Source organism: Poecilia latipinna, unplaced genomic scaffold (assembly GCF_001443285.1).
Source record: "Poecilia latipinna isolate Pla-1442-1.1 unplaced genomic scaffold, P_latipinna-1.0 Scaffold16, whole genome shotgun sequence".
Classification (NCBI taxonomy): Eukaryota; Metazoa; Chordata; class Actinopteri; order Cyprinodontiformes; family Poeciliidae; genus Poecilia; species Poecilia latipinna.
Window position 1 is genome coordinate 61591 of NW_015112632.1, and position 21572 is coordinate 83162.

At 39.6% G+C, this 21572-nt stretch overlaps 1 protein-coding gene across 4 annotated transcripts in view; it reads right to left on the bottom strand.

Annotated features, from left to right (window-relative positions):
• The window catches only part of nsmfa (NMDA receptor synaptonuclear signaling and neuronal migration factor a), a 39372-nt gene extending 19793 nt beyond the window's left edge, over positions 1-19579 (bottom strand). Inside the window, exons 1-5 of one of the 4 annotated variants that reach the window (XM_015033534.1) lie at positions 17380-19579; positions 5337-5398; positions 4142-5038; positions 3216-3282; positions 2100-2105 (exon numbers count right to left, since the gene is read on the bottom strand). In XM_015033534.1, coding sequence (XP_014889020.1) covers positions 2100-2105; positions 3216-3282; positions 4142-5038; positions 5337-5398; positions 17380-17450 — 1103 coding nt within the window. In that variant the 5' untranslated portion in view covers positions 17451-19579. The remainder of the gene's footprint in view (positions 1-2099; positions 2106-3215; positions 3283-4141; positions 5039-5336; positions 5399-17379) is intronic. The other 3 variants (XM_015033543.1, XM_015033550.1, XM_015033560.1) reach the window with 3 other exon arrangements.
• Between the last annotated feature and the right edge of the window lie 1993 nt (positions 19580-21572).

Sequence of the window (21572 nt, forward strand, 5' to 3'; positions counted from 1 at the left end):
CAGAAATCTTTAAAATTCTCAGAATAAAAAGTGAGAAGAACTCACCGATCTCAACAGGGTTTAACAAATCTCAATGAAAAGTCACATTGGACTCAATTTGTTTGCAGGTCTAACATTTTTGTTCTAACCCAAACCTAAATTTAATTGCAAAACTAAATCAAGCCTAAAACAAAATACATCTATTTTCACAGAGGCTATTTCTAAAAAATAACTTGACAAAAATGTCCAGTTTCTAGATGTAGAAAATCTAGAAACTGAACTAGCTTGCAGCTGATTACATGAGGCTGGACACAAATGTATGTCAGTATGTATGCAATAAAGTTTTATGAAGCTTAAACTACTTAATATTGTTAGAATAAACTCCAAATTTCTACTTTAAGCCAGCATTATGCATTATTAAACAAGCTCCTCTCACATCAAAATGCACAGCCACATTTGTCCACAATTACTTTCACACAACAGCCCTCAGATACCTGTACATTGTTCCCCTGAGAGCTTATTTCTGAACACTGATACCAGCAGTCCCCATCACATGAATCCCAACTAGTTTTTTTTCTTTTTGCAGTTGGAGAAAAATAATAAATAACAGGAATAAAATGATGGTACAACACAGTTCATGTTCTTACAGCCAACTGTCTTTTTTCTGTGCGTGTGGTGCAAAATATGATTCTCCCACAGAGATTTTGGAAACTATCACAGAAGGAAAAATCTTGATCAGTTTTACTATAACAAGTGGAAAGAATCTGTATCAAAAGGTTTGAACTTAAACATTTCTTGCTGTTTTAATTTCTTATTCGAATAACAAGTTGGTTGCTTTGAGAATACTAAATGTTTTGGTTTAAATGTAGAAATAAAAACTCAAACATCATAAGTTTTTTTTTTTTTTTCTCCATGACATACTCCATAACTTTTAAAGCAAGAGTCATAGTTGAAAAAAAGGCAAAAATAATCACTTCCATAGGTCTAGATTTCCAAACTGTTTCACAGTAAAGCGAAGCCTAAGCAGTATGGCATCACAGAATAAATGGACTACAAGGCTCGCTTTGTTAATTTCTATTCCAACAATATTGTGTTTTCATCTCACAATTGCCCAAAATTATGTGTAAAACTAATAGGGTTTTGTGTGGTGGACCAACACAACACATAAAACAGTTTTTTACGTTTGATAGCAGTGAATGTTAGTTGGGTTAGTGAGATAAGTTGTGGTGTCTGATGAAGGGGAGGCAAAAGTTTTATCTTACAGTTGGACACATTTGTGACAGCAGCAATCTGCCTAAATGGTTGTCACAGACAAAACAAGTAATCTCTTATGACTGCTTTTCTAACTTCCTGCGCAGTTGTGCTGGAGTAGTAATGCTGGCCTTTACTGCAGCTTATATGAAGATACTATTGCATTTTAATGCTTCGTCCTGCCTTGATCCTGTTTATCTGTCTATTTTTCAGCTTTATTGAAATACTTAACTTATTGAAACTGGCAGCTAACTTTCTACTAAACTATAACTGAATGGTTTACAAGCACACACTGGAACGATTTCTCCTTACTAAATCTTTCACAGTCAATTTCCAGGTTTTCAAATTCAGTTTAACTCAGCCAGCTCACACTCAGTAATAATTAGGATGGGTGCAAAGTGGGTCATGACTGGCACAAAGATTTTAAACAGCTCAAGTAAAACTATCCATCCCTGTGTGCTTGTGAACAGTTTGCAGAGCTTAGGTCATCCAGCAGAGTCATTTTCCAGACTTCAGCCTGGCACGTCAACTCGGCTTCAGTGGATTATTCTGGACTTTATCTCTTGTTGCATGAAATCCTGTAACTTTCTGCTGTTTGACTTTGTTGTAACGGTTCTCACACGACATCCATTAGCTGTCAATCAATAGGGCAGAGCTTTGAGAAAGATTTTATGTACGGTTTGCAAGTCGGAAGATACAAACCACTATAGTACTCAATTGGTACACACAATAGTAAATTTTCCTGGACACAAACTAGTTTTCTGTGATATAATATATGAATGAATGTTAATTGTGCACATCAGTGTTAAGCAGCAGGAGTTAAGGTTAAGTTTTACAATAAGGAAAAACAGAGAGAGAGTAATACTTACGATATCCTATTTCCAAAAAAACATCCGAAAGCAAAAACAGAGGAAAACAAAACAGTGAAACATGTCAGTGTTTGGTCACCATGAATAAATTATTTGCTAATAACTCCACTTGATAATTTATCTTTTATGAGCATTGAAATGGCGCATATTTGTGAAGTAGATGAACCGTGTAGGATTTTAAACTTTAATCATGAACAACTAAGCCAAGATCCAAAGACTCAGAGGGGAAAGTCCAAACAATGCATTTAAAAATGTTAGCCTACTTCTGACATAAACAGATCACCTGAATAACAATTTCATTTTCAAGTGACTCCTGTTGTTGGTGCACCATCTGAAACTCATGCTAGCAGACGTATTTGTGGTGCAGTTCTTCTATCTTGGCTTATCTGGACTTTTTCTTGTTTTGCTTTAATTTTTTCCAATATTTACAAGTTAATATTTTACATTTACTTCCTTCTCTGACTGTAAAGGAATGCCTTCAAGCTTACGAGATTAATTTGCAGTCTGGACGCAGAAGAGAAGGACCGGAGGAAGGAAGGGAGGGAAAATTTATATAACTTTTCTAGATGCAACGACAAAATTGCTAATCTATTGGTTTCAGTACTAATTAAAGGTTAACCTGCAGAACTTCTTAGTTTTCTCAGTATTTTAACTAGTTTACATAAAGCCTCACTCCTGCTCCTGAAGGACAAATTTCTTATCTAATCCTACTGCTATTTATATTTGCAGTAGTTCAGTTTTATTGTGTGGGCACATAAGTGGAGAATAATAAAGTTAAAGCTATGATTTATCAACTGCAATGCCGGAAAGTAGATTTTGAATGTATTTATTTTTTTATTTAAATGTGAAATGTTTGTATTTGCTCCATATTTCTGCTTTAAAAAATGCACTGTTGCAGTATTATTACTATAAACTAACAATAAAATCACTCAACATTTAATAGATTTGGAAGAAGTTTTCTGCAGGACACTGACAATTTTTTTAAAGCTTGGGAAATTTGAAACAAGTCTAATTTCATACATGATGATAATAATAATCTTTATTTTGTGTGTTTACTAGATATGTCCTGGACTTTACTAAGTTTAAGTTTACATGACTAGGATGTGAGAAACTTACGCTTGTATTGTTGTTGTGGCTGTTTGGAAGGTGAACATGTTTTCCTTGGGGAACCAGTTGGTGTCCTCTGCAATTTGAGAGAAAAATTGGAGTTCCAAAGTTAGCAGACAAAAGAAAACAATTTGTGCACTGTACAAGGGGAAAGTATCGCAATGAATGTAGAAGAAAAGCACAAAACCAGCACCAGCACCTCACAGTGCACCACTCCACAAATGGAGAGAGGGAGAAACGAGGGGAAGAGACAGCAGAGGAGAAACGGTTAGACGAAGAATCAGGAAATGCAGACCACCACTTCACATCTAACACCAACCCTTCAGTCCCCAGCAGACCGGAGAAGAAATGCATTTGAAGTGTATGCGATTGTGTGTCTGTTTGTCTGTCAACATCAGAAAGTAAAACAACTAGGGGTGTAACGGTACATTCTTCTCACGAGACAAAACAATACATGATGTTGGGTTTGCAACTGCTGCATGCTATTCAGCCCAAACAAGGAGTCAAAATCACAGTGTTTTACAAAGTACTTGTCTCTCGATGCTTCTTCTTTTCAAATAACTACCTAAAATGTTAAAGTGATGGACACTTTTTCCATGCTACTGCTTTTTCTACGTCAAAATAAAAGCCTCAATCATGGATCCGGGATGTTACGCACTTTCACAACAGGACCTAATAAATACAGCTTTTGCTTACTTTATCAGGCAAAATGCTTTGCAAGAGAAATCTCCAAGATCTTGTTACACCCCTAGAAACAACAAAAAAGCTCTTACTGCTATTTTTTTAAATTTTTTTTTAGAGAAAGTGAAATGCTCAAATGTTATTTCTTCTCTGGTCCAATAATAGTGAGCCCAGAGAAACTGGGTCACATGCCAACCCCTTCCCTTTTTGAATCTCAGCGCCTCTCGCTTCCTCTGTGTCATCCACCCTCTCACCTCTCTCCAGCCCAGTCACCCGGTCCACACTCCACATCCGCTCTAGGCGTCGGTGCTGCTTGCCTGCCTCTCTGGATGTACTTTCCAGGTCCAGCGACCCCTGGCTACGCGAAGGCGCGCCGCTGCACGAGTCGCAAGCAAGCCCGCTGCACTCCGCTTCTCCTTTCGCGCCTTCGCCGAGGCTGCGGATGTTGTGCGCGCTGACAGAGGTCTGCAGCGGGGGCTGGGATAGGTGATGGTGATGATGGGCGTGGTGGTGGGTCGTGTGATGGGAGTGGGATCCTGCACCCACTTGCTGCTGCTGTTGGTGACTGCCGCTACAGCTTGCCCCGCTGATGCCGCCGCTGCTAGAGGAGGCGTTTATTCCAGAGACGGGGGCGTGGTGGTGGTGGTGATTGCAGTGGTGAGTGTGGCTACAACTGCTGATGCCTCGGCTGCTGCTCGAGCGGATGTACTGGGTTGGAGATGAGGAGGCAGAGGACGGGGAGGTGGAGGGCTGGACTGGGCCACCTCTAGACCCCACCCCACCGCTCCCGGACTTCTCCTTCAGGATGTCCAGTTCTAGGCTCTCTTTGCTGCCCCGGCCACTGCTCATCAGCATGCCGTGCTGGGAGGAGATGGTGTACACACGGGTGCACTCAAATGACGTCTTCTGGTCCTCCTCTGCTGCAAAGCTATGTTCAAGCGAGAGACCAGTCGGTTTGGTAGAAACTGAGATGGATGGGAGAGCAGGCTGGATTAGGCCCAGCTTTTCCTTTGCCAGGATAGGATCTGGTTTGTCCGTACAGCCTTTAGCAGAGGAGCAGGGAGGGAGGTGAGTGTTGTTGTTGTTGAGTCCAGTCGCGTCTCTTGGCGACTCTGGATCCGGAGCCACCAAGGTTTCACACAGAAGATGAGCTACAATGTGAAAGAAGGAGACGAACACAGAAATATCAGTATAAGCTAATTGTAAAACCACTCAAGCTGAGGAGGAGGAAGTAGAGGAAGAAAAAGCTTAGGATGGCACAGCAGATACAGCAACATCATCATCATCATCCCTGTGGTTGTCAGCGGTTGTAGTGACACACTAGTGAGCACAGCCTGGCATTTCAGTAGAGGATGAGGTGAAGCAGGTGGAGGAAGGATTAAAACCTCAAAGGAAAACACAGCAGAGGACAGAGGGATGGACAAATGGCGGGACGACAGAGACGCTGACCTGATCCGTTTCGGTTTTCAGGGTGCGTGTGGGACAGGTACTCTCCAAATGCTCGCGCTGCTCTGTGGGGATACACAAACAACGACATACACACACAAAGGAATTAATTCATGGGCTGGAGGGGACGGATGAGCTGGAGACAAGACAAAAGGAAAGAGGAGAATGGAGAAAAAGGGCAAGGGAACTATAAAATATAATCCTAATTGCCTTCTTTGAAAGCTTGTGCCACCCACAGATTAAGATATGGCAGTTTTATCTTCCCTCTTCAGCCAATCTGAGTCTGAAACCGAGACAATGAGACAGCAGCAGGACACAGAGTGAAGGACAGTTTTTACTCGATGTAATTTCACAGCGTGACCTCAGTTAACGCTGGTGGATTTACTGAGAACAGGCAAGTGCGTTTGCATGTCTAACTGTCCACGTGTCAGAAAGAAATACTCAAACTTGACAGCAAAGTGGAGACACATGCTCAGAGATGTGCTGAAAATAGACGGGAAGAACTCAAGAACTCTAAAACTCAACAACTACAGCATTTTTAATCTGCTATCATAACCAGTTCAGTTTGGCACCTTGTTAACATCAAGGTGCATACACACACGCACACACACGCACACGCACACACACACACACACACACGCACACACATTCAGTAAATTAGAATATTATTGAAAAGTCTACTTAGTTCAACTTTATAGACTGTGTAGTATATATATATACTTTGCTAACCCTCCTGCCAAGCTTATGTGGTTTATTCAACCGAATGAGAAGTAGTGTGGATAATTATGGTCTCAGTTTGTTTATTGACTTCACAGGCTATATGATGTCACAGTTGGCAGCCCTGTTGCTTTGCAGCAACCTTGGGTTCAAATGCAGCCTTGGGATCTTTCTGCATGGAGTTTACATGTTCTCCTCCTGCATGCGTTGGTTCAGATTCCTCCCACAGTTCAAAACTGTGACAGATAGCTTAACTGGTCTCTCTAAATTGTCTATCCTGTGTGTGTCTGTGTTGCCCAGTGATGGACTGGTGATCTGTGCAGGTGTCCCCTGCCTCTCTCCAATGACCGCTGGGGATAGAGACAAGACCTCCAGCCGGCGTCTATAAAAAGCAAAAGAAAAAGAGAGAAAAAAGAGAAAAAAATATATATATCTATATATATCTATATATATATATATATATATATATATATATATGTATATATATATATATATATATATATATATATATATATACATATATATATGTGGCACTTCCAAATTTTACACTGTATTTAGCCTTAAAAAGTGGTACACAGCATTCTGCTAGTCAAAATACCTCATGAAGACACACTGACTTTCCTTTAAAAGTGTTTAAAGCATAGTTTATACATGATGATGTCTGCATCTCTCCTGCAACAAGTAATTCTTCCACAGCCACTAAGTAATGTAAATGTTTCTGCCGCAGTTTTCATTAGTCGATCAATCCGATTTCCACAGATTTTTGTTGAAATTGCTGTGCATTTGCATCTTTTGTCTTGTATTGACCCACATGTATTCCACAGAGTTTCACATGAAGGCATGTGGAGGCTGTAAGACAATCGATAGTAGCATCCAGAAGCTGAGCACATGCTGGTTTGAAAGCCAGACTCCTTGTACAATTAAACAATTATCTTCATCAAAGATTTTGGTTTTCTGCAACCTGCAACGTTTGCAGACTTAACTTTATTTTTCTCCCTTTTAGTAGCCTCCAGGCCGATCCCATGGGAGGGAAATGTAGTTACTGTGTCTCTGACACATTGAGGGCAAACACTTACTGGCTGCAGGTGCAGGTTTGAAATTTTTGTATCTTTTCGCTGTTTTACTCTTTTACTGTGTCTTGTCTTATTGGTAATTTTGGCTTAAAGCTGCATAATTTAACATTTTTGTACTGTTACTTTTAGATATCCACAAAGTTTCTCAAGGGCAAGCAAACTGAAACAGCATATTAACTGTGTTAGTCTGACTTCCCTGTCCTCTATTAAAATACAGATGCTATACCTGTTGTGCTAAGAAAATTAAATAACAAAACATCCCTCATTCATTTGCAGCTTGAATAGTTTTCATAACCTGATATGTTCACAATGCCAGTTACACTTTTAAGGCCTAACTTACTAATTATGAGCAGGAACAGATTTTCACATGTTTGAACAATTATTAAGGATATACATTTGAAAAGGGTCAACAACTTGTCTCGTTCATCAATATTACCACGATGAGTAGAGCTACGCAAAGTTACGCTGAACGACGAAAGGCTTCTGTCGGCTGGTGGTGCCTTTTGCGACACAACACATTTCAAATAAGAGATAAAAATATATGAAACCGAGCCTGCATTTTTTTTTTTATTAGAAATGCATAACAAAGATGCAACTTCCTCTGCATCTCGATTTGTTCCAGTGGTGACAAAAGTAATTAGCTAACGCTAAGTCTTAAATCTGACAGGTCATCTTGTGGACTTAAGGGAAAATTATAACATAAAACACAATTCTTCTGCTGTGCTTGATTTGTACGGAATGTCAATCTTAGATATGAGGATGACGCCATGTCTGATTTGAACTTTTGCTTGTTAAAAGTTGGTTAAGTTGGATTTATTGATCTTTGGGATCAGTGACTATTAGCTAAGCACTATTAGTCACACAAGCAGATAACAGTATGTAGTATATACTGCCAGAAGTATTTGCTCCTCTGACTTCACATGCATGAAATACATTTCATCCCATAAGACTTACTGGGATGTTGGTGCACTCTATGCACTTATGCCAGCTTCAACTATTCTGGAAAGGGTTTCCACAAGGCCAAAGAGCATATTTATGGTAATTTCTGTTCGCTTACAAGTGTATTTGTGAGCAATCCATCCATAACTCTGCCACCAGACTGCCTGTCCTTAACTTCAACTAAATTTATGCTGAAAGCAGCAATCCATTATGATTTGATTTGCAGTCATATAATTACTCCTGACAATAAACATAAGAATAGACAGACAATACAGAGACTCCTTCCTGTACTGGAGATTTCCACTGAAGGATAATCTATAAGAGCTCCCCTGCTGCCTGCCAGTGGCTTCAATTATTGAAGCTTGTCCAGACCAGTGAGTTCACAGGTCACACATACACACTGAATCCCAGAAAGAGCAACGTTGCTGTAAAAACAGATCCTATTCACATTGATGGTCAAGTTTTCAGGGGTTTCAGAGTTCCTTATTCAGTTAAACTTATTTCCAAGGTTTTGGGAAGGTTGGCCAGCCGATGTATGCATGTCTGAAGAGTTTTTTTTTTTTAATATCGATGACTCTTAATGAATTAAGTCTTACATGATATACCAACAGAAAGCAGCTCTTAATTGTAAATGCTTGATTCTATTGATTAAAAAAAACAATACAGCTATATAAATTTTAATTTATATTGAAGCCCCTTTACTCTAATAACCACTAAACAAATCTAATTGCTTTCCAGATCATATATTCGTTGTTCAGAGTGAAATTTAATCTCAGTATTAATCAATCTCTTCTGTTAAGGCCTCAGACGTTTGTTAGAGAAAAATGAACCAATAGTTTCCTGACAACCAGAGGGAAATAGCAGACAGGTCAATGAGAAAGCTGCAGAAAATAAAGGTTAAAGTGGAGTTGGGTTTGGTTAAAAAACAATATCTCAAACTTTCAACATATCACAAAGCCCTTTTAAACTCAACATCCAAAAATGAAGCGATCAATCAATGCCAGTTTGCTTACTGCAAAGCTGCTAAGAGTCAGCAATGTAGCAAAACCAACGAGTTGAGCAAGAAAAGCATTAATCAGAGTAACAAAGAAACGGCAACTCTGGAGAAATTGGAGAAAGCCACAGTCGAGAATTAAGCTCTTGTTAAAAGAACATTATAAGACATGTTCAATTAACACTTATTACATTGACACAGTCAACAGGTGGAAGATCAAAGAATGACCTGTAAACAATTCAAATTCAAAAATACTTTATTGATCCCAAAGGGAAATTAAATGCTGTTGTAACTCATATTAATTAAAGATTCTTCAAAATGTTTTTTGTACATGGTGATGGCTATAGGCAGGAAAGCAGTTTGTACTACATGAAGTACCTTAAAGTGTTTGGATTATGACAAAATATCGAAAAGTGTGAATGCTTGTGCAAGGCATTGTAACACTGAACTGTCAATCAGAAAAAAAAAAACTATGTTTCACAAAAAGGCCCAAACTCATTAAGTAAAACTGAAACGTTGCAGCGTTAAATGACTTTTTCCAGCCGTCTAATTCTGTTTTCTGACACTGCAGGCATAAATCAAAAAGTTTTTCCATGCTCACGGAATTCTCTCGTCTCCTCCTCTGCTAATGGGGATGACAAAAGTGAGTAAGGCTCTGATACAGTTTAGTGGCGACATAACAGGAACCGAGAGGCTTTGCACATGCTGCGACACCCTCAAGATTCCTTCACTACTCATTCTAAAAATAGAGCGCCATGCAGCTGCAAGGATGCTCTGCTGCATCTCCTCTGAAATATATAACCTCCAGGGCCGTATAGTGGCGTTCTCTGAGAGTGAAAGAGTGTTTTCACAGGTTGAGTGTATGCACACACATTTCTGATTATATCTAGAGACTGACACTACGATGATTACTGCACAAGGCTGCAATGAAAGGGGGTGTTAGCTGTAATCATTAGGTCTCTCTTAGAAGGTCTCAGATTCATTTTGCCCTCCCATTTCTTCATTCAGCACTCTGGATTCTGATTTAAATTCCCAAACAATAGTGCGAGAGACTCGCCTCATCCATTATACATGAGAGGAATTGGAAACCTCTCAGTCTGACTATTAAAGGAACCTCTGTCTGTGTTGAGCTGTGTGAGGTTTCCATTGTGCTTCATATATGTCTGGGGAGAACAGGACGGTAGAGATGCAGGTGTGTGACGAGGCAGCAGGGAGACACACACACACACACGGCAGAGAAAAATGGAAAAGGAAAAGGCTGGGCAGGCAGGCGGATATAAAATTCGCCCCGCATGCTCTCGGACATGTGATAGGGGTTTTAAGGAGAAACGCGCCCGGGAGGAGGGGGGTGTTTCTGAGCAGGAAGCGGAGCGCACGTAGACAAATTGGGGGACATGTTAACAATGAAAGCTGGAGTAAACTTGGGGAAACTGAAGCAGATGGAGAGCTTAGTCAGCACAATGGAGATGCGAAAGATAAACAAGACAACAGAGACTTATCTCTGTCTGGTGGAAATAAATTAACAATTCAGAGCCAAATACTAAAACTAACATCTTTCATTTACTTAACGCCTCAAGAGCATATATGTGTCTATTCAATCTAATTTGCAATCTGTGATTCACAAATGCTTTAGCAGTTAAAAGTGCGATAAAAATACTAGAAACGGTAGACTGAGTAGGAAAGGGAAGTTAGATGAAACAGACTAAAGTTTAGTGCCCTGGATTTGGTTCAGATTTGACTTACTAAAATTGATGGAACAGCCAGGACTGTTGGAAAGAAACACTGAACTGTAAAACTTAACTTTGCAGTGAAGATACACAATATATTATTTCTCATTCTGACATTAAATAAATGAAAGAGCAGACTTTTCCAGTTTCAGGTAATTTTGGATTACATTCTGTTTGTACTGGAAATAATCAACTAAGCAAAATTATGTACTTTTCATCAAGTTTCTGCTCATGTTCATGTGACTGGAGAAAAACAGCAAACATATTACATGATAAGGTTCATGACAGAACAATTGGGGAAAAGCACGGTGGTGGAGGGGTGATGGTTTGAGTTTGATTTGAAGTTACATAATAACCCAGACGTCTAGCAGGTGTTCAATCATCTGTGAGCTCCTCTGTTGTACCCTGGAGTCTAATGTAGGCCTGAAAGCAGGTCTGGACATTAATAAAAGTCATAATCTGCAATTGGACCCTATAGGAGCTATCCAAAAACGAATGTATGCCACCTCAACTTCCTATAAAACACATAATCTCTAAATTACTGTAAAAAAAAAAAGCAACAGTGAGAATAATTATGCCTTTGTTTTATAAGTGAAATGAATCATACTCATTTAAATACACTTGACCTCTTAACTATGTGCAAGAATATTCTCTATTTCTTTCAAAGAGCTGCACATCTTTTACATAATTTAGACAGAATTATGAAGTACCAAAAACAGAAAAATAGTAGAACTATGTCAAATTCTAAGTGTTTTCTTTTTTTAATCCATATTTGCTTTCTGTTGACAAACATAAAAAGCAAGAACAATTGTATTCCCATCCCACTTTATCAGTCGTTTGTTTGGCTTCTGTCTCTAATAGTTTTCAGCGTAGGTCTTCCAGTTCCTCAGCCGCTGTTCACACTCACTTTTTCTGAGTTGTCTTTCATGTGTCATGTGCAAATTGCCTAATTACATTCTTATGCAATGCAATATGCTTCAACCACTCGCTCCGCACAGGAAAAAGAAGGGGAAACTCGTCTTGTTCTGAATATCATTAGAAGTGATACCTCCCTCGGGTAAACAAGAAGCTGCTAAAAAAAGAAGTTCCTCATTCTTAATGCTCCTTAATCGAATCTTCCTCTCAGAAGCTCTAATTGAATCGTGCCTCTGACAAACACACACATGCAGAGCAGCATCTGTGCACTAATGTGCACAGTAAGGGTGTTGAGGACCTGTTGAGAGGCTTGTCGCATAACTTAGGGGGTCGATGGGACTTAATGGGTCTCCTGAAAGTGCAGTGAATTGTGGGATATTTGATCAGGGAGCGGGTGGAAATGTCAGCACGCTTATGGCCGAAAGCAACCACCATGTCACGCGAAGAGTTATGTGGCCGTGATAAGTGTAGAGTAATTTAATGTTTATATAAGTTGTAACAGGAAGATCAAACTCGGCCGATCTGTTTACTGCACTAATATAGAAGAGTTATTGCATAGAATATATAATAAATTAGCTTAATTAAGTAATTGTGGTCTTTATTAGGCATTTGAATTGAAAAAAAAAAAACCTGACTGAACCACAAGCAGACTAAGCATCAGATTTACAACTCATAGTTTCATAGAGAATAAAAAGTGGGTCATTGTTTTTGTGACTGAGCTGCTATCATTTTGTGTCTTCTTTTGGATTTTATTTATCATAGAAAGTACACCTGGCTCAGATTTTCTGTGTGGAGCTGTTTTTCTTTTAAAGGAATTGCAATTTAATGGCAAGTACTCCTGGGATTAATTTAGAGTTCTCTTTGTTTTTTCTCAATCATCAAAAGTACACCTGGTGCAGTTTTTTTTCTGTGTTATGGAGTTCTTTCCGGGACTGAATGATTTTCTGATTAATTGCTATAATGACCTATGTGTACTGCCTTTGATTTTCTGCTCCATTAAAAGTGTCCAGTGTTTATGTGTGTCTGTTGTTCCTCCCCATTGAAACAACTTTTGGATCTGTGATTTCAGGGACTGGTTCTTCTCCACTGTCACCACATTCTTGATTATGAAGAGGGATCGCTCGAAAGCTAAAAACTTAAAGCAAGCAGCCGGGTTTCCTTTTTACCAGCTATTCTGTTTTATTGTATTTACCTGTTTTATTCACTTTTGATTTGAGTTATTGCTACTTTAGACAAGTCTTTGTGGCTAAAAAGATTTCTGAGCTCAATGAGACTTAAATAATGGCATACATGGAAAATATAAACCAAGTGTAACAATATTCTTTTTATGTGTTTGTTTACGCCTTAATGGCCAGAACCAATAAAGTACTCATGACCTATATCTGCATCATTGCAAAAGATCTTTTGCCAAAAAAATACAGATAAAACTTAAAATATCCACAATATTGTTCCACATGGGTGACTTGTAATACACACTTCTGCGTTTGTGTTAAGTGGTCCTCGTAATCAGCAAGTTAAATTTGCCATTGGTTTCTAGAATGACAGTAATTTGAAAATGAATAGGCTCAATTTCAGAGTAAAAAAACAAAACAACAAAAACCAGAGCACAGCTGGAACCCTCATTTTCTCAAACTGCAATCAACCAAATTCAACCTCATTCAGCGGATTTAAAGCAACAATTACTGCTTAATTGAAGCAGAGAGGAGAAAAGAAAACATAGAATAGGATAAATGTCTTACAATGATTTTCTATAAATTAAGATACAGGTCACACCAATATGGAAGTGTTTATAAAAAAATATTTTTTAAATAATCAGAAAGAAGTCTGCACATGAACATGCTTTTTTTTTAATCAAATATGATCAGTGGAAAGCAGGACAAAAAGTTATATAACGTTCTTAGGTCTGTGACTGCAGACCAACAACAAAGTCAGCCAGGTGGCTGACCTGCATAAACTAAGACATAATATTTCATTTGCATCCCTCTGTCAAAGCCAGCCCTTTCATCTCGCATGCCATTTTTCACAGCCTCACGGTTTCGTGAACCCCGTTGTCCTCCACCATTCATCCGAGCCACGACGCAGCTCTCCTCTGAGGCAGATCAAAGCGCTTGTTTTCTCACTCGGGAGAACTGAATTTAGGTGTGTAAATAAGATGTAACCTCTCTCTTGTCTTGGCTGATCTGTTTCATATTCGCAGATACATAAATGTGCATAAAATTACACACATTAAGCCAAGCCCTCTCGAGTGTTTTCGTTCTGTGGCTAAAAATTTTTGTAATTCACATTAGCTTGTTTCCTCAAATGAGCCTCCGTATGAAGACAAGCACTTTGTAATTGCTTGATATAATAATCCTGATGAGTGCTTTTTAAATCTGGCACACCATGCTGACATAACTGTAGGGATGGCGGACTCAGTATTCCCACCACTTTCCTGCAGCATTAAGCCTATTAAAAACTATTTAGTGGACCGGAGACAAAACTCTGCAGACCAAACCACAAACTCCAGGGCTGGTAAGTAAAGCCAGCATGCATGTGCCAAACTCTTTAATCAATGAAGTGAGCAAATCCTGACAGACTCTCTTGTTAAAATCACTATTAATATGTAATACAAGTGACTTTCAGCTCAATTACCTAAACTTGTTATGTAAGATAGAACAATCTCAAAGCTTTAAAGTGACAGTCCACAAATAAGTATGTATGTTTTTATTATTATTATTATTATTATTATTATTATTATTATTATTATTATTATTATTATTATTATTATTATTATTATTATTTCAGCCTTGTGTATGTACTGTTTGATGTTTTAAATGCCTAATGCTGGTAGATGTTGCATTAACATGAAACCGTTTGCCAATTTGATACTGGGTTTGTGTCTTGATACTCATGGGACGAAATCTGGACAAGAAACACATTATGCTACAATGTTTTAAACGACCAATCAGAGTGTCTTAACTTTTAAATACATCTGCTTCCATCCATCTTGAAAAACTCTCCAGTTCATTCTGGTGGATCCAAAAACTCTCAGAATATGTTTGTCTTGATGTTTTCTTCAGATAAGACCAGAAAAAACAAATCAAAATGAAGAGCTAAAGATCTCTCCAGACCAGATGTCACCTCCACTGATTGATTTCAATACAAGGGAGCAGCAGTTTTTCTCCAAGGTCCTCCTGGTAAAGATATGGGGTACACATGGTTTTCAAAGCTGGCGTTATTTAGTAACCTCATCACTTCTCAAAAACTGTGAAAAGAAAAAGCTCACTAATGCACATGTGTATTCTAAGCTACAGATACGACATCATTCGGTCAGTTTATGTTAGGCTAGTGGTTTCCAAGTCTGGTCCTCAAGACTTGAATTACTGCGTGGGGATTTGGGGAACCATAAAAATGCACTTTAGAGCTGCTTTTCTCATTGCAAAAATGAGCAATACATAAGGCGGGATATTTACAGCATACAAATGTTAAACTTTTAAACTTAAACCTAAAAATATGGACCTTGTCAAATTCAAACTGGTCAAATAATGTAGAGAGCAATAAATAATCAGATACCACAAACATTTAAATATATATATATATTTTTTTTTTTTTTTTCCAAAAGGAAGGGGGGTTATGAGTTAAGAGAAAAGCTGCATTCTAGAAAACATAATGCATGTGCAATAATGAAGAGCACGTGCTGTGGAGTGAATTTGTGAAACAGTAAAGCAAAATGTTTTGCTTTTTTGTTGTTTCACTGTTGTGTGGATATCTTATAGGAAACTTTAGATAATAAGCAATGTGCAGACTGTATAATAACATACTAGCTGTACAGATGCACTTCTGAAAGTGTAGAAATTGTGACAATAAGGTAAAGTTTGATTTCTAATGAGTAAATAAGTGCCTGTGAAATTAATAGAAGACAGAATTAAGTGTCAGTATCTTTGCAGATTAAACTCAGATTTCCTGAGCGATCATAAGACTCAGATTATCTATGAATGCAGTGCCATAACATATTCATAACCCTTGAATTTTTTGTTTTTCTTCAAATTTAGACGGATATGTCATTGGGATTTTATATAATTAACCAGCCAAAAGTTTGGTATATAAGTAAAGAGCAAGGGAAATAAACAAATCTACAAAATGTGGACTATAAGCATGTTCAGTCCCCTTGAGAACCGTTTTGTAGAACCACTTTCCTCTGCAGTTCCAAGTCTTTTGTGAATGTCTTTACCAGCTTTTCATTTCTGGAGACTTATATGCCTGTTATGTGTTGTAAAATAGCTCAAATTCAGTCATATGTGACTGTACGCATGTGTGAGAATCAATTTCCAAGTCTTGGCGCAGATTCTCTGGCCTGGACTTTGACTAGGCCACTCTAACATATGATTATGCTTTGATGAACTCTTCTATTGTGACTCTGGCTTTATGTTCAGGGGATACAAATACAAATGCACGCCACACTTTCCAGATGATTAGTTTTAAACATTTGGAAAACCGTCTCACATCCACTTCACAGCTATCCACCACCTATAGCAATGCTGCTCAATCACATATGAATAAATTGCATTGAAGTTGGTGAGACTGCTCACAAGCTGCTCTGAGAGCAACTTGTTAGCTGAATGCATCAAAGTGGCGCACAGACTCCACGCAGCCCTGAAGGCGCACAGATAAAACCAAATATGGGATTTGCTACGTGACACACACAGACAGAGGGAATGACGTAATATCACATCAGCCCACATGTGTGGATGTTGGACTTTGCACAGCTGAAGGTCATTCATCGACAGAATTACATATCACCTCGATCCTGTTATGAACTCCCCTCTCTGGTGCACGGATGCTTGATTTTTTTTTTTTCTCTCTCTCTCTCAGACAGGATGGAGGCTATCCCGTCTGTCATACATGAACGCACAGCCACACGTGCTTCGCAGCCCCAACTCAAAGCAGCGCAGCGCGGGATGGATGCAGCCTGTAGAGATGCTGGTCCTTCCCCTGCGTGCCGTCGGACGGACTTTCTGCTAAATATGAATTAGTTGCGTCTTTTATTAAAACACTGACCGGGTTCAGAGGGGTCTCTCGTCCACCCTGGCTCCTTTTTGTGAATTTACAACCCCTGCAGTCCCGCTCTGTGCCCGACTCAGGCAACTGACAGAGGAAGGTGATCAGCGCACGACGGCGATGATTTTAGGTGACTGATTGATTAATTGGCGGAGGGATGCGAAAGGCAGCCCCCGACAGGGTATCTTCTAAGTGAGAATGCAAAAGAGGCTTCCTGCGAGTCCTCGCTTTGCCTCTGCATGACTTTGGTTATACAATGATGCCTCCTCATTCAGAACAACATGGGAAGGCAAGGATCCTCTTCCTCCCCATTCAGACTGACTAAGCCTGAGCCTCAACAGAGTAAAAAGAGGCATCTACGTGTTTCTATTACAAATGCACTGGGGAGATAGCGCTGAGAGATTTAAAGCACTTGTCCGATCAGCCGCACGCCCCGGGGCTACAGACGGGACAAAGCGCACGGAGCGTCTATGCGCATTGCAAGGCAGTGCAGGCTGACTAAACCCCCGGATAGCGCAGTGGTCATTCATCAAGTCACCCGACTGTCATACCTGCATGCATGGCCACACACACCAAAAAAAAAGGAAAAAAAAAAGGAAGAATCAGATCCCTCCCAAGAGGTGCAATCTCCGAGGGTTGCTCACCTAACTTTTGCTGCCACAGAAGATATCGCATCGTTTCTCAGATTCTTCCTTTTGGACACGGCAGTTCCCATGCTGACATGGAAACGACGCAGGCGGGAAAAGTGGTCATTCCAAACGCTCGGAGGAATGCGACAAGGACGAGATGAGCGAGCTAAAAACAGAAAAGTTGGAAGCAAATCCGGGAGCTGACGGGTTTTACACACGCGTCCGCAGAGCGAAGAGACGGACGGTGTACTCCTCTCGGCTCTCCGCTTGTCTCTCCGGGTTTGAGCACGGGTAGCTCAACAGCTGTGGCTTAAAATACACACGCAGACACCCCTTTCTGCTCTCTCTCTCTCTCTCTCATTGATCCTGAATCCACTCAGAGGACTCGAGGTTTTGGCGATATCAGCATCATTCCCACGAAGAGAAAAGGACCATGGGGAGAACTGGTATCATTCACCCATTCGCTGCTTTGGGATTTATTTTTATTTATTTTTCTGTTATCTGTATGTAGTGATTTTTTTTTTTTTTAGGATGTTATGTAATCGGTCATTTGGGTTAAAGGCACCCCTCCAGTTCTTTCCCCGTCTCACACACTCAGATACTTTGAAATGGACCCTTATGAACAGAGACAGACACCAGAAGGAGCAATGCAGTCCCTCTTTGAGCATCAAATATGACATTTGCAGAATTTTCTTCCTGCGGCTGATTTTTATCTACAAGCCATCATTCCGGACCGTAGAGATGAAAACGAGAACATGCATTTCACATAGACCATTTAGTGTCATATATGATAATGATGATGATGATGATGATGATGATAATAATACCTGTGCCAGTTTGTAAAAATGTTAAGTTAGGATGAAAAGTGATCCATTCCTTCACTTTCCAACTCATTCAGAGTAACGTTGTCACCGTTCTGCCTGTGGCTATACATTGGTGTTTTACTCATTATTTAATTTATTTATTGATTTATCTTTTGATTAGACAAGGCGATTAAAAGGTGGTTTGTGTGAAGTGAATATAACCTAAAGGGGATGGAGGTCTTCTCTTGGGATGGCCAGTGGGATGACCACCCAGTTTTCAGGGCGACGAACCCGTCTACCACCCCTAAGGGTCATGGTTGAGAGATACAGTCAGGCTCACCTCAACGCATGGCTCTGGCTCTGGAACCAGTGTCCACAAGTGTGGTTGGGCACTCTTCCACTCTGGAGTTGCCATCACTGAACTCAAGCAGGAGGCTCGAGTTATTGCCCGCCATCTTCATGCCTGTATAGAGATTGGTGCACTGTCTGCAGTGGAGTGAGCGCTGTACCGATCTATCGAGGTGAAGAGAGAGCGCTGAGCTAAGTTCTTTATTCAACAGTCAATCTACATTCCTACCCTCATCTGTCATCATGAACTCTGGGTAGCAACAAACTCAGGGATACAATCAGCTGACATGAGTTTCCTGCACAGACTCTGCTGGACAGGGTGAGAGTAAAGCTGCTTCTCCTCCAAATCAAGAGGCGAGATAAGAGAGGTTGAGGTGTCTCAGGCATCTGGTTTGGATGCCTCCTGGACATCTTCCTTCTGAGGTGTTCTTGGTACGTCCATATGAAGGCCCAGGACATGTTTCAAGGCGTTATGAATCATACTTTTAATGTTATGTTTATGCCTCACTTCTGCGTCACTCTCTCTCTCTCGCCTTGCTAATCAAGTCTTTTCTGCTAACCTGTCTCTTGCCTGTTTTCACCTGCTCCCTTCACTACTTAATTTCCCCTCTGCCTTCTCTGCTGGATTATGTGAATTGTGTGAATAGGATTTCATTCAGGTCTTGCCCTGTTCGCCCTCTGGTGTCTGATCCCATTCCCACATTACTCTCATCCTGCCCGTGATGGATTAGGCCTACTACGGCTTATGTGATATCTGCTCCCGACCCTCGGTACAGACACTGACCAAGGACCCCAGCCTTGGCCCTTTGCTAAGTATTCTGTCATCTGCCTCTTCATGGATGACCAACGCCTTTTTCGGCTGCCTTGTTACACCTTGCCCTTCCCCCAGAGGAGTTGGCCCAAGTGAGTAGGAATAAGGGAGTCACTGCTTAGGCTGTTTACTTACCCTGGAGTGGAAGGTAGTCGTCGGATAAAAATTGCACCATGCTGACAAAAATCAACATAAATCATTGGAACAAGTTAGAAAAACCTAAAATAGTACTAGAGAAAGTTTTATGGGTAATAATCAATTTCATATTTTTATGTTCTCCCAGCATTTTTTATTTTTTTTAGTTCAGTTTGGAAATTATTCTAATTTGGCTTAATTACTAACGGTAAAAAATGACCAACAGAAATAAAACAGGTAGTTATGTATTTCAGGTACTAGAGCAGAATTCGCAGTATGGTTGAGGCTGACAACTGATGAAGCAAATTATAAGAAACAACTTACATGCAAATAACAAATGCAATAGTAATGGAACATTATTACATTTACTGCCATAGCGTTATTTAAAAGGTTAAAAAGTAATAATTAGAATAAGGGTGATGATAAGACTCAGATTATCATGCAAACTAAATACTTAAGTGTAAGTAAACAATTAGAAAGGGACAAGTTACACATCGTTTATTTAGAATGCATTTTTAAAATTGTGTAATATGCTTAAGCAACAACAGAAAGTCAAAGAATTATCTTTTGACCAACAATAGACATTTCGCAAATAATGTAAATAACAAATTTGATGCAAATTATTCAATAAAACATCTAAAGCCAGTGGAAGTCTTTGTTGAAAACGGCATTTCATCAAATTTTGGGGGAAATATTTTATTAAGGTATCCACTGATCATGTTCTGCCTTTCTGAGATTACACTGGGAAGATAAGTGGTTATAGCTTATTACATTTTCAGAACCCAGAAAGGATCTGGGTCTGCATCCAGAATAGTTACGAGAACCACATCAGATGCCTTTTGACTGTGGAGGAGCTGTAGCTCTACCCTGCTCTTCCTCATCATTAATTCAGAACCCAGTCGGCCTACAAAACGTGCTCATGTCCGTGATTTAATCTTTTCGTTCATAAGTCATTTCTCTGGACCAGGGGTAAGGGTCATGACTTTTGTTCTTTCTTCACCACAACAGACCAGAAGAAACCTTACAATACTGCAGACTGCACCCCAAAAAGTCTTTCCTGCATCAAACATTCAGGAATATGACACCGAGAAACTTGAATTTCTTTGCTTTCATGCAGGTGAAAATCATAGATTTGAAGTGAGACGAGAGAAACCAGAATTTGTTAAATGTTTTACTTTCCACTTTTAGCGGCACGAAAATAATAAACTTCTTAATGCTTCAATTGAGGAAGAACAACCTTTGAGTAATAAAAGTGCAAAAATAGTTGCAGAAATCCATCATTTGATGTGTTTACACAAAGCTGTTCTCTTCTGCACTGTTTAATGTACTCAACAAAACCTGTGCAGCAGCACCTATAGATTGATTTGTTTGCAATTTAAAGAGTTGTGTCTGCTAAAACCCATTTGCATGTTTCCTCACAGATTGATGTTTGTCACTGTGGTGTTTGCACGCGCTCCCATGTACGGCACAAGCATACATACGTCATTTAAACGGATGTGAGCTCGTGCTGTTGTGGAATCAGCCGTTAGCCTTCAAAAAAAAAAAAAAAACATATCAATCAATTTGCAATCCACAGGTCATTTCTCCAGCAACTCAAATGTGCAAAGTGTCCTTGTTGTTGTTATTGTTGTTGGGGTTTCTTTCTTCGTCTTTGCTTTTGCGTCCTTGTCCTGCACGTACACGCAGATGGTCACTGTCACACACCCAGACACAATAAGACAAAAGGAATGAGAATCGATAAATAAAGTAAAGCACCGCTGGGCTGGTGTGAGCTGCTGTAACCCATTAGGCAGTAAATAATTCCAGGCATCTCTTGACTAGACTGAGGAAGAGTGTGCGGGCGGACTGTAGATGAGCACAACAGGAGGAAGCATAAATGTTTGGAAAATACATTACAGAAAACAATTCCTGCTTCAAGAAAAGTGATGGAAATAAATATCATGAGGAGATATTAAGCATAAATGTGCAGCATGTTCTTCTAAGAAAAAAAATAAAATATCGCCCGTGCCAGTAGGATTTAACAGTGCAGAAACTGGGAAAGGAAAGTGCTAAAAAATACAAATAGGCAATAAAATGTGCAGGATGAGGAAAAAGCTTTATGCAGTCATTAA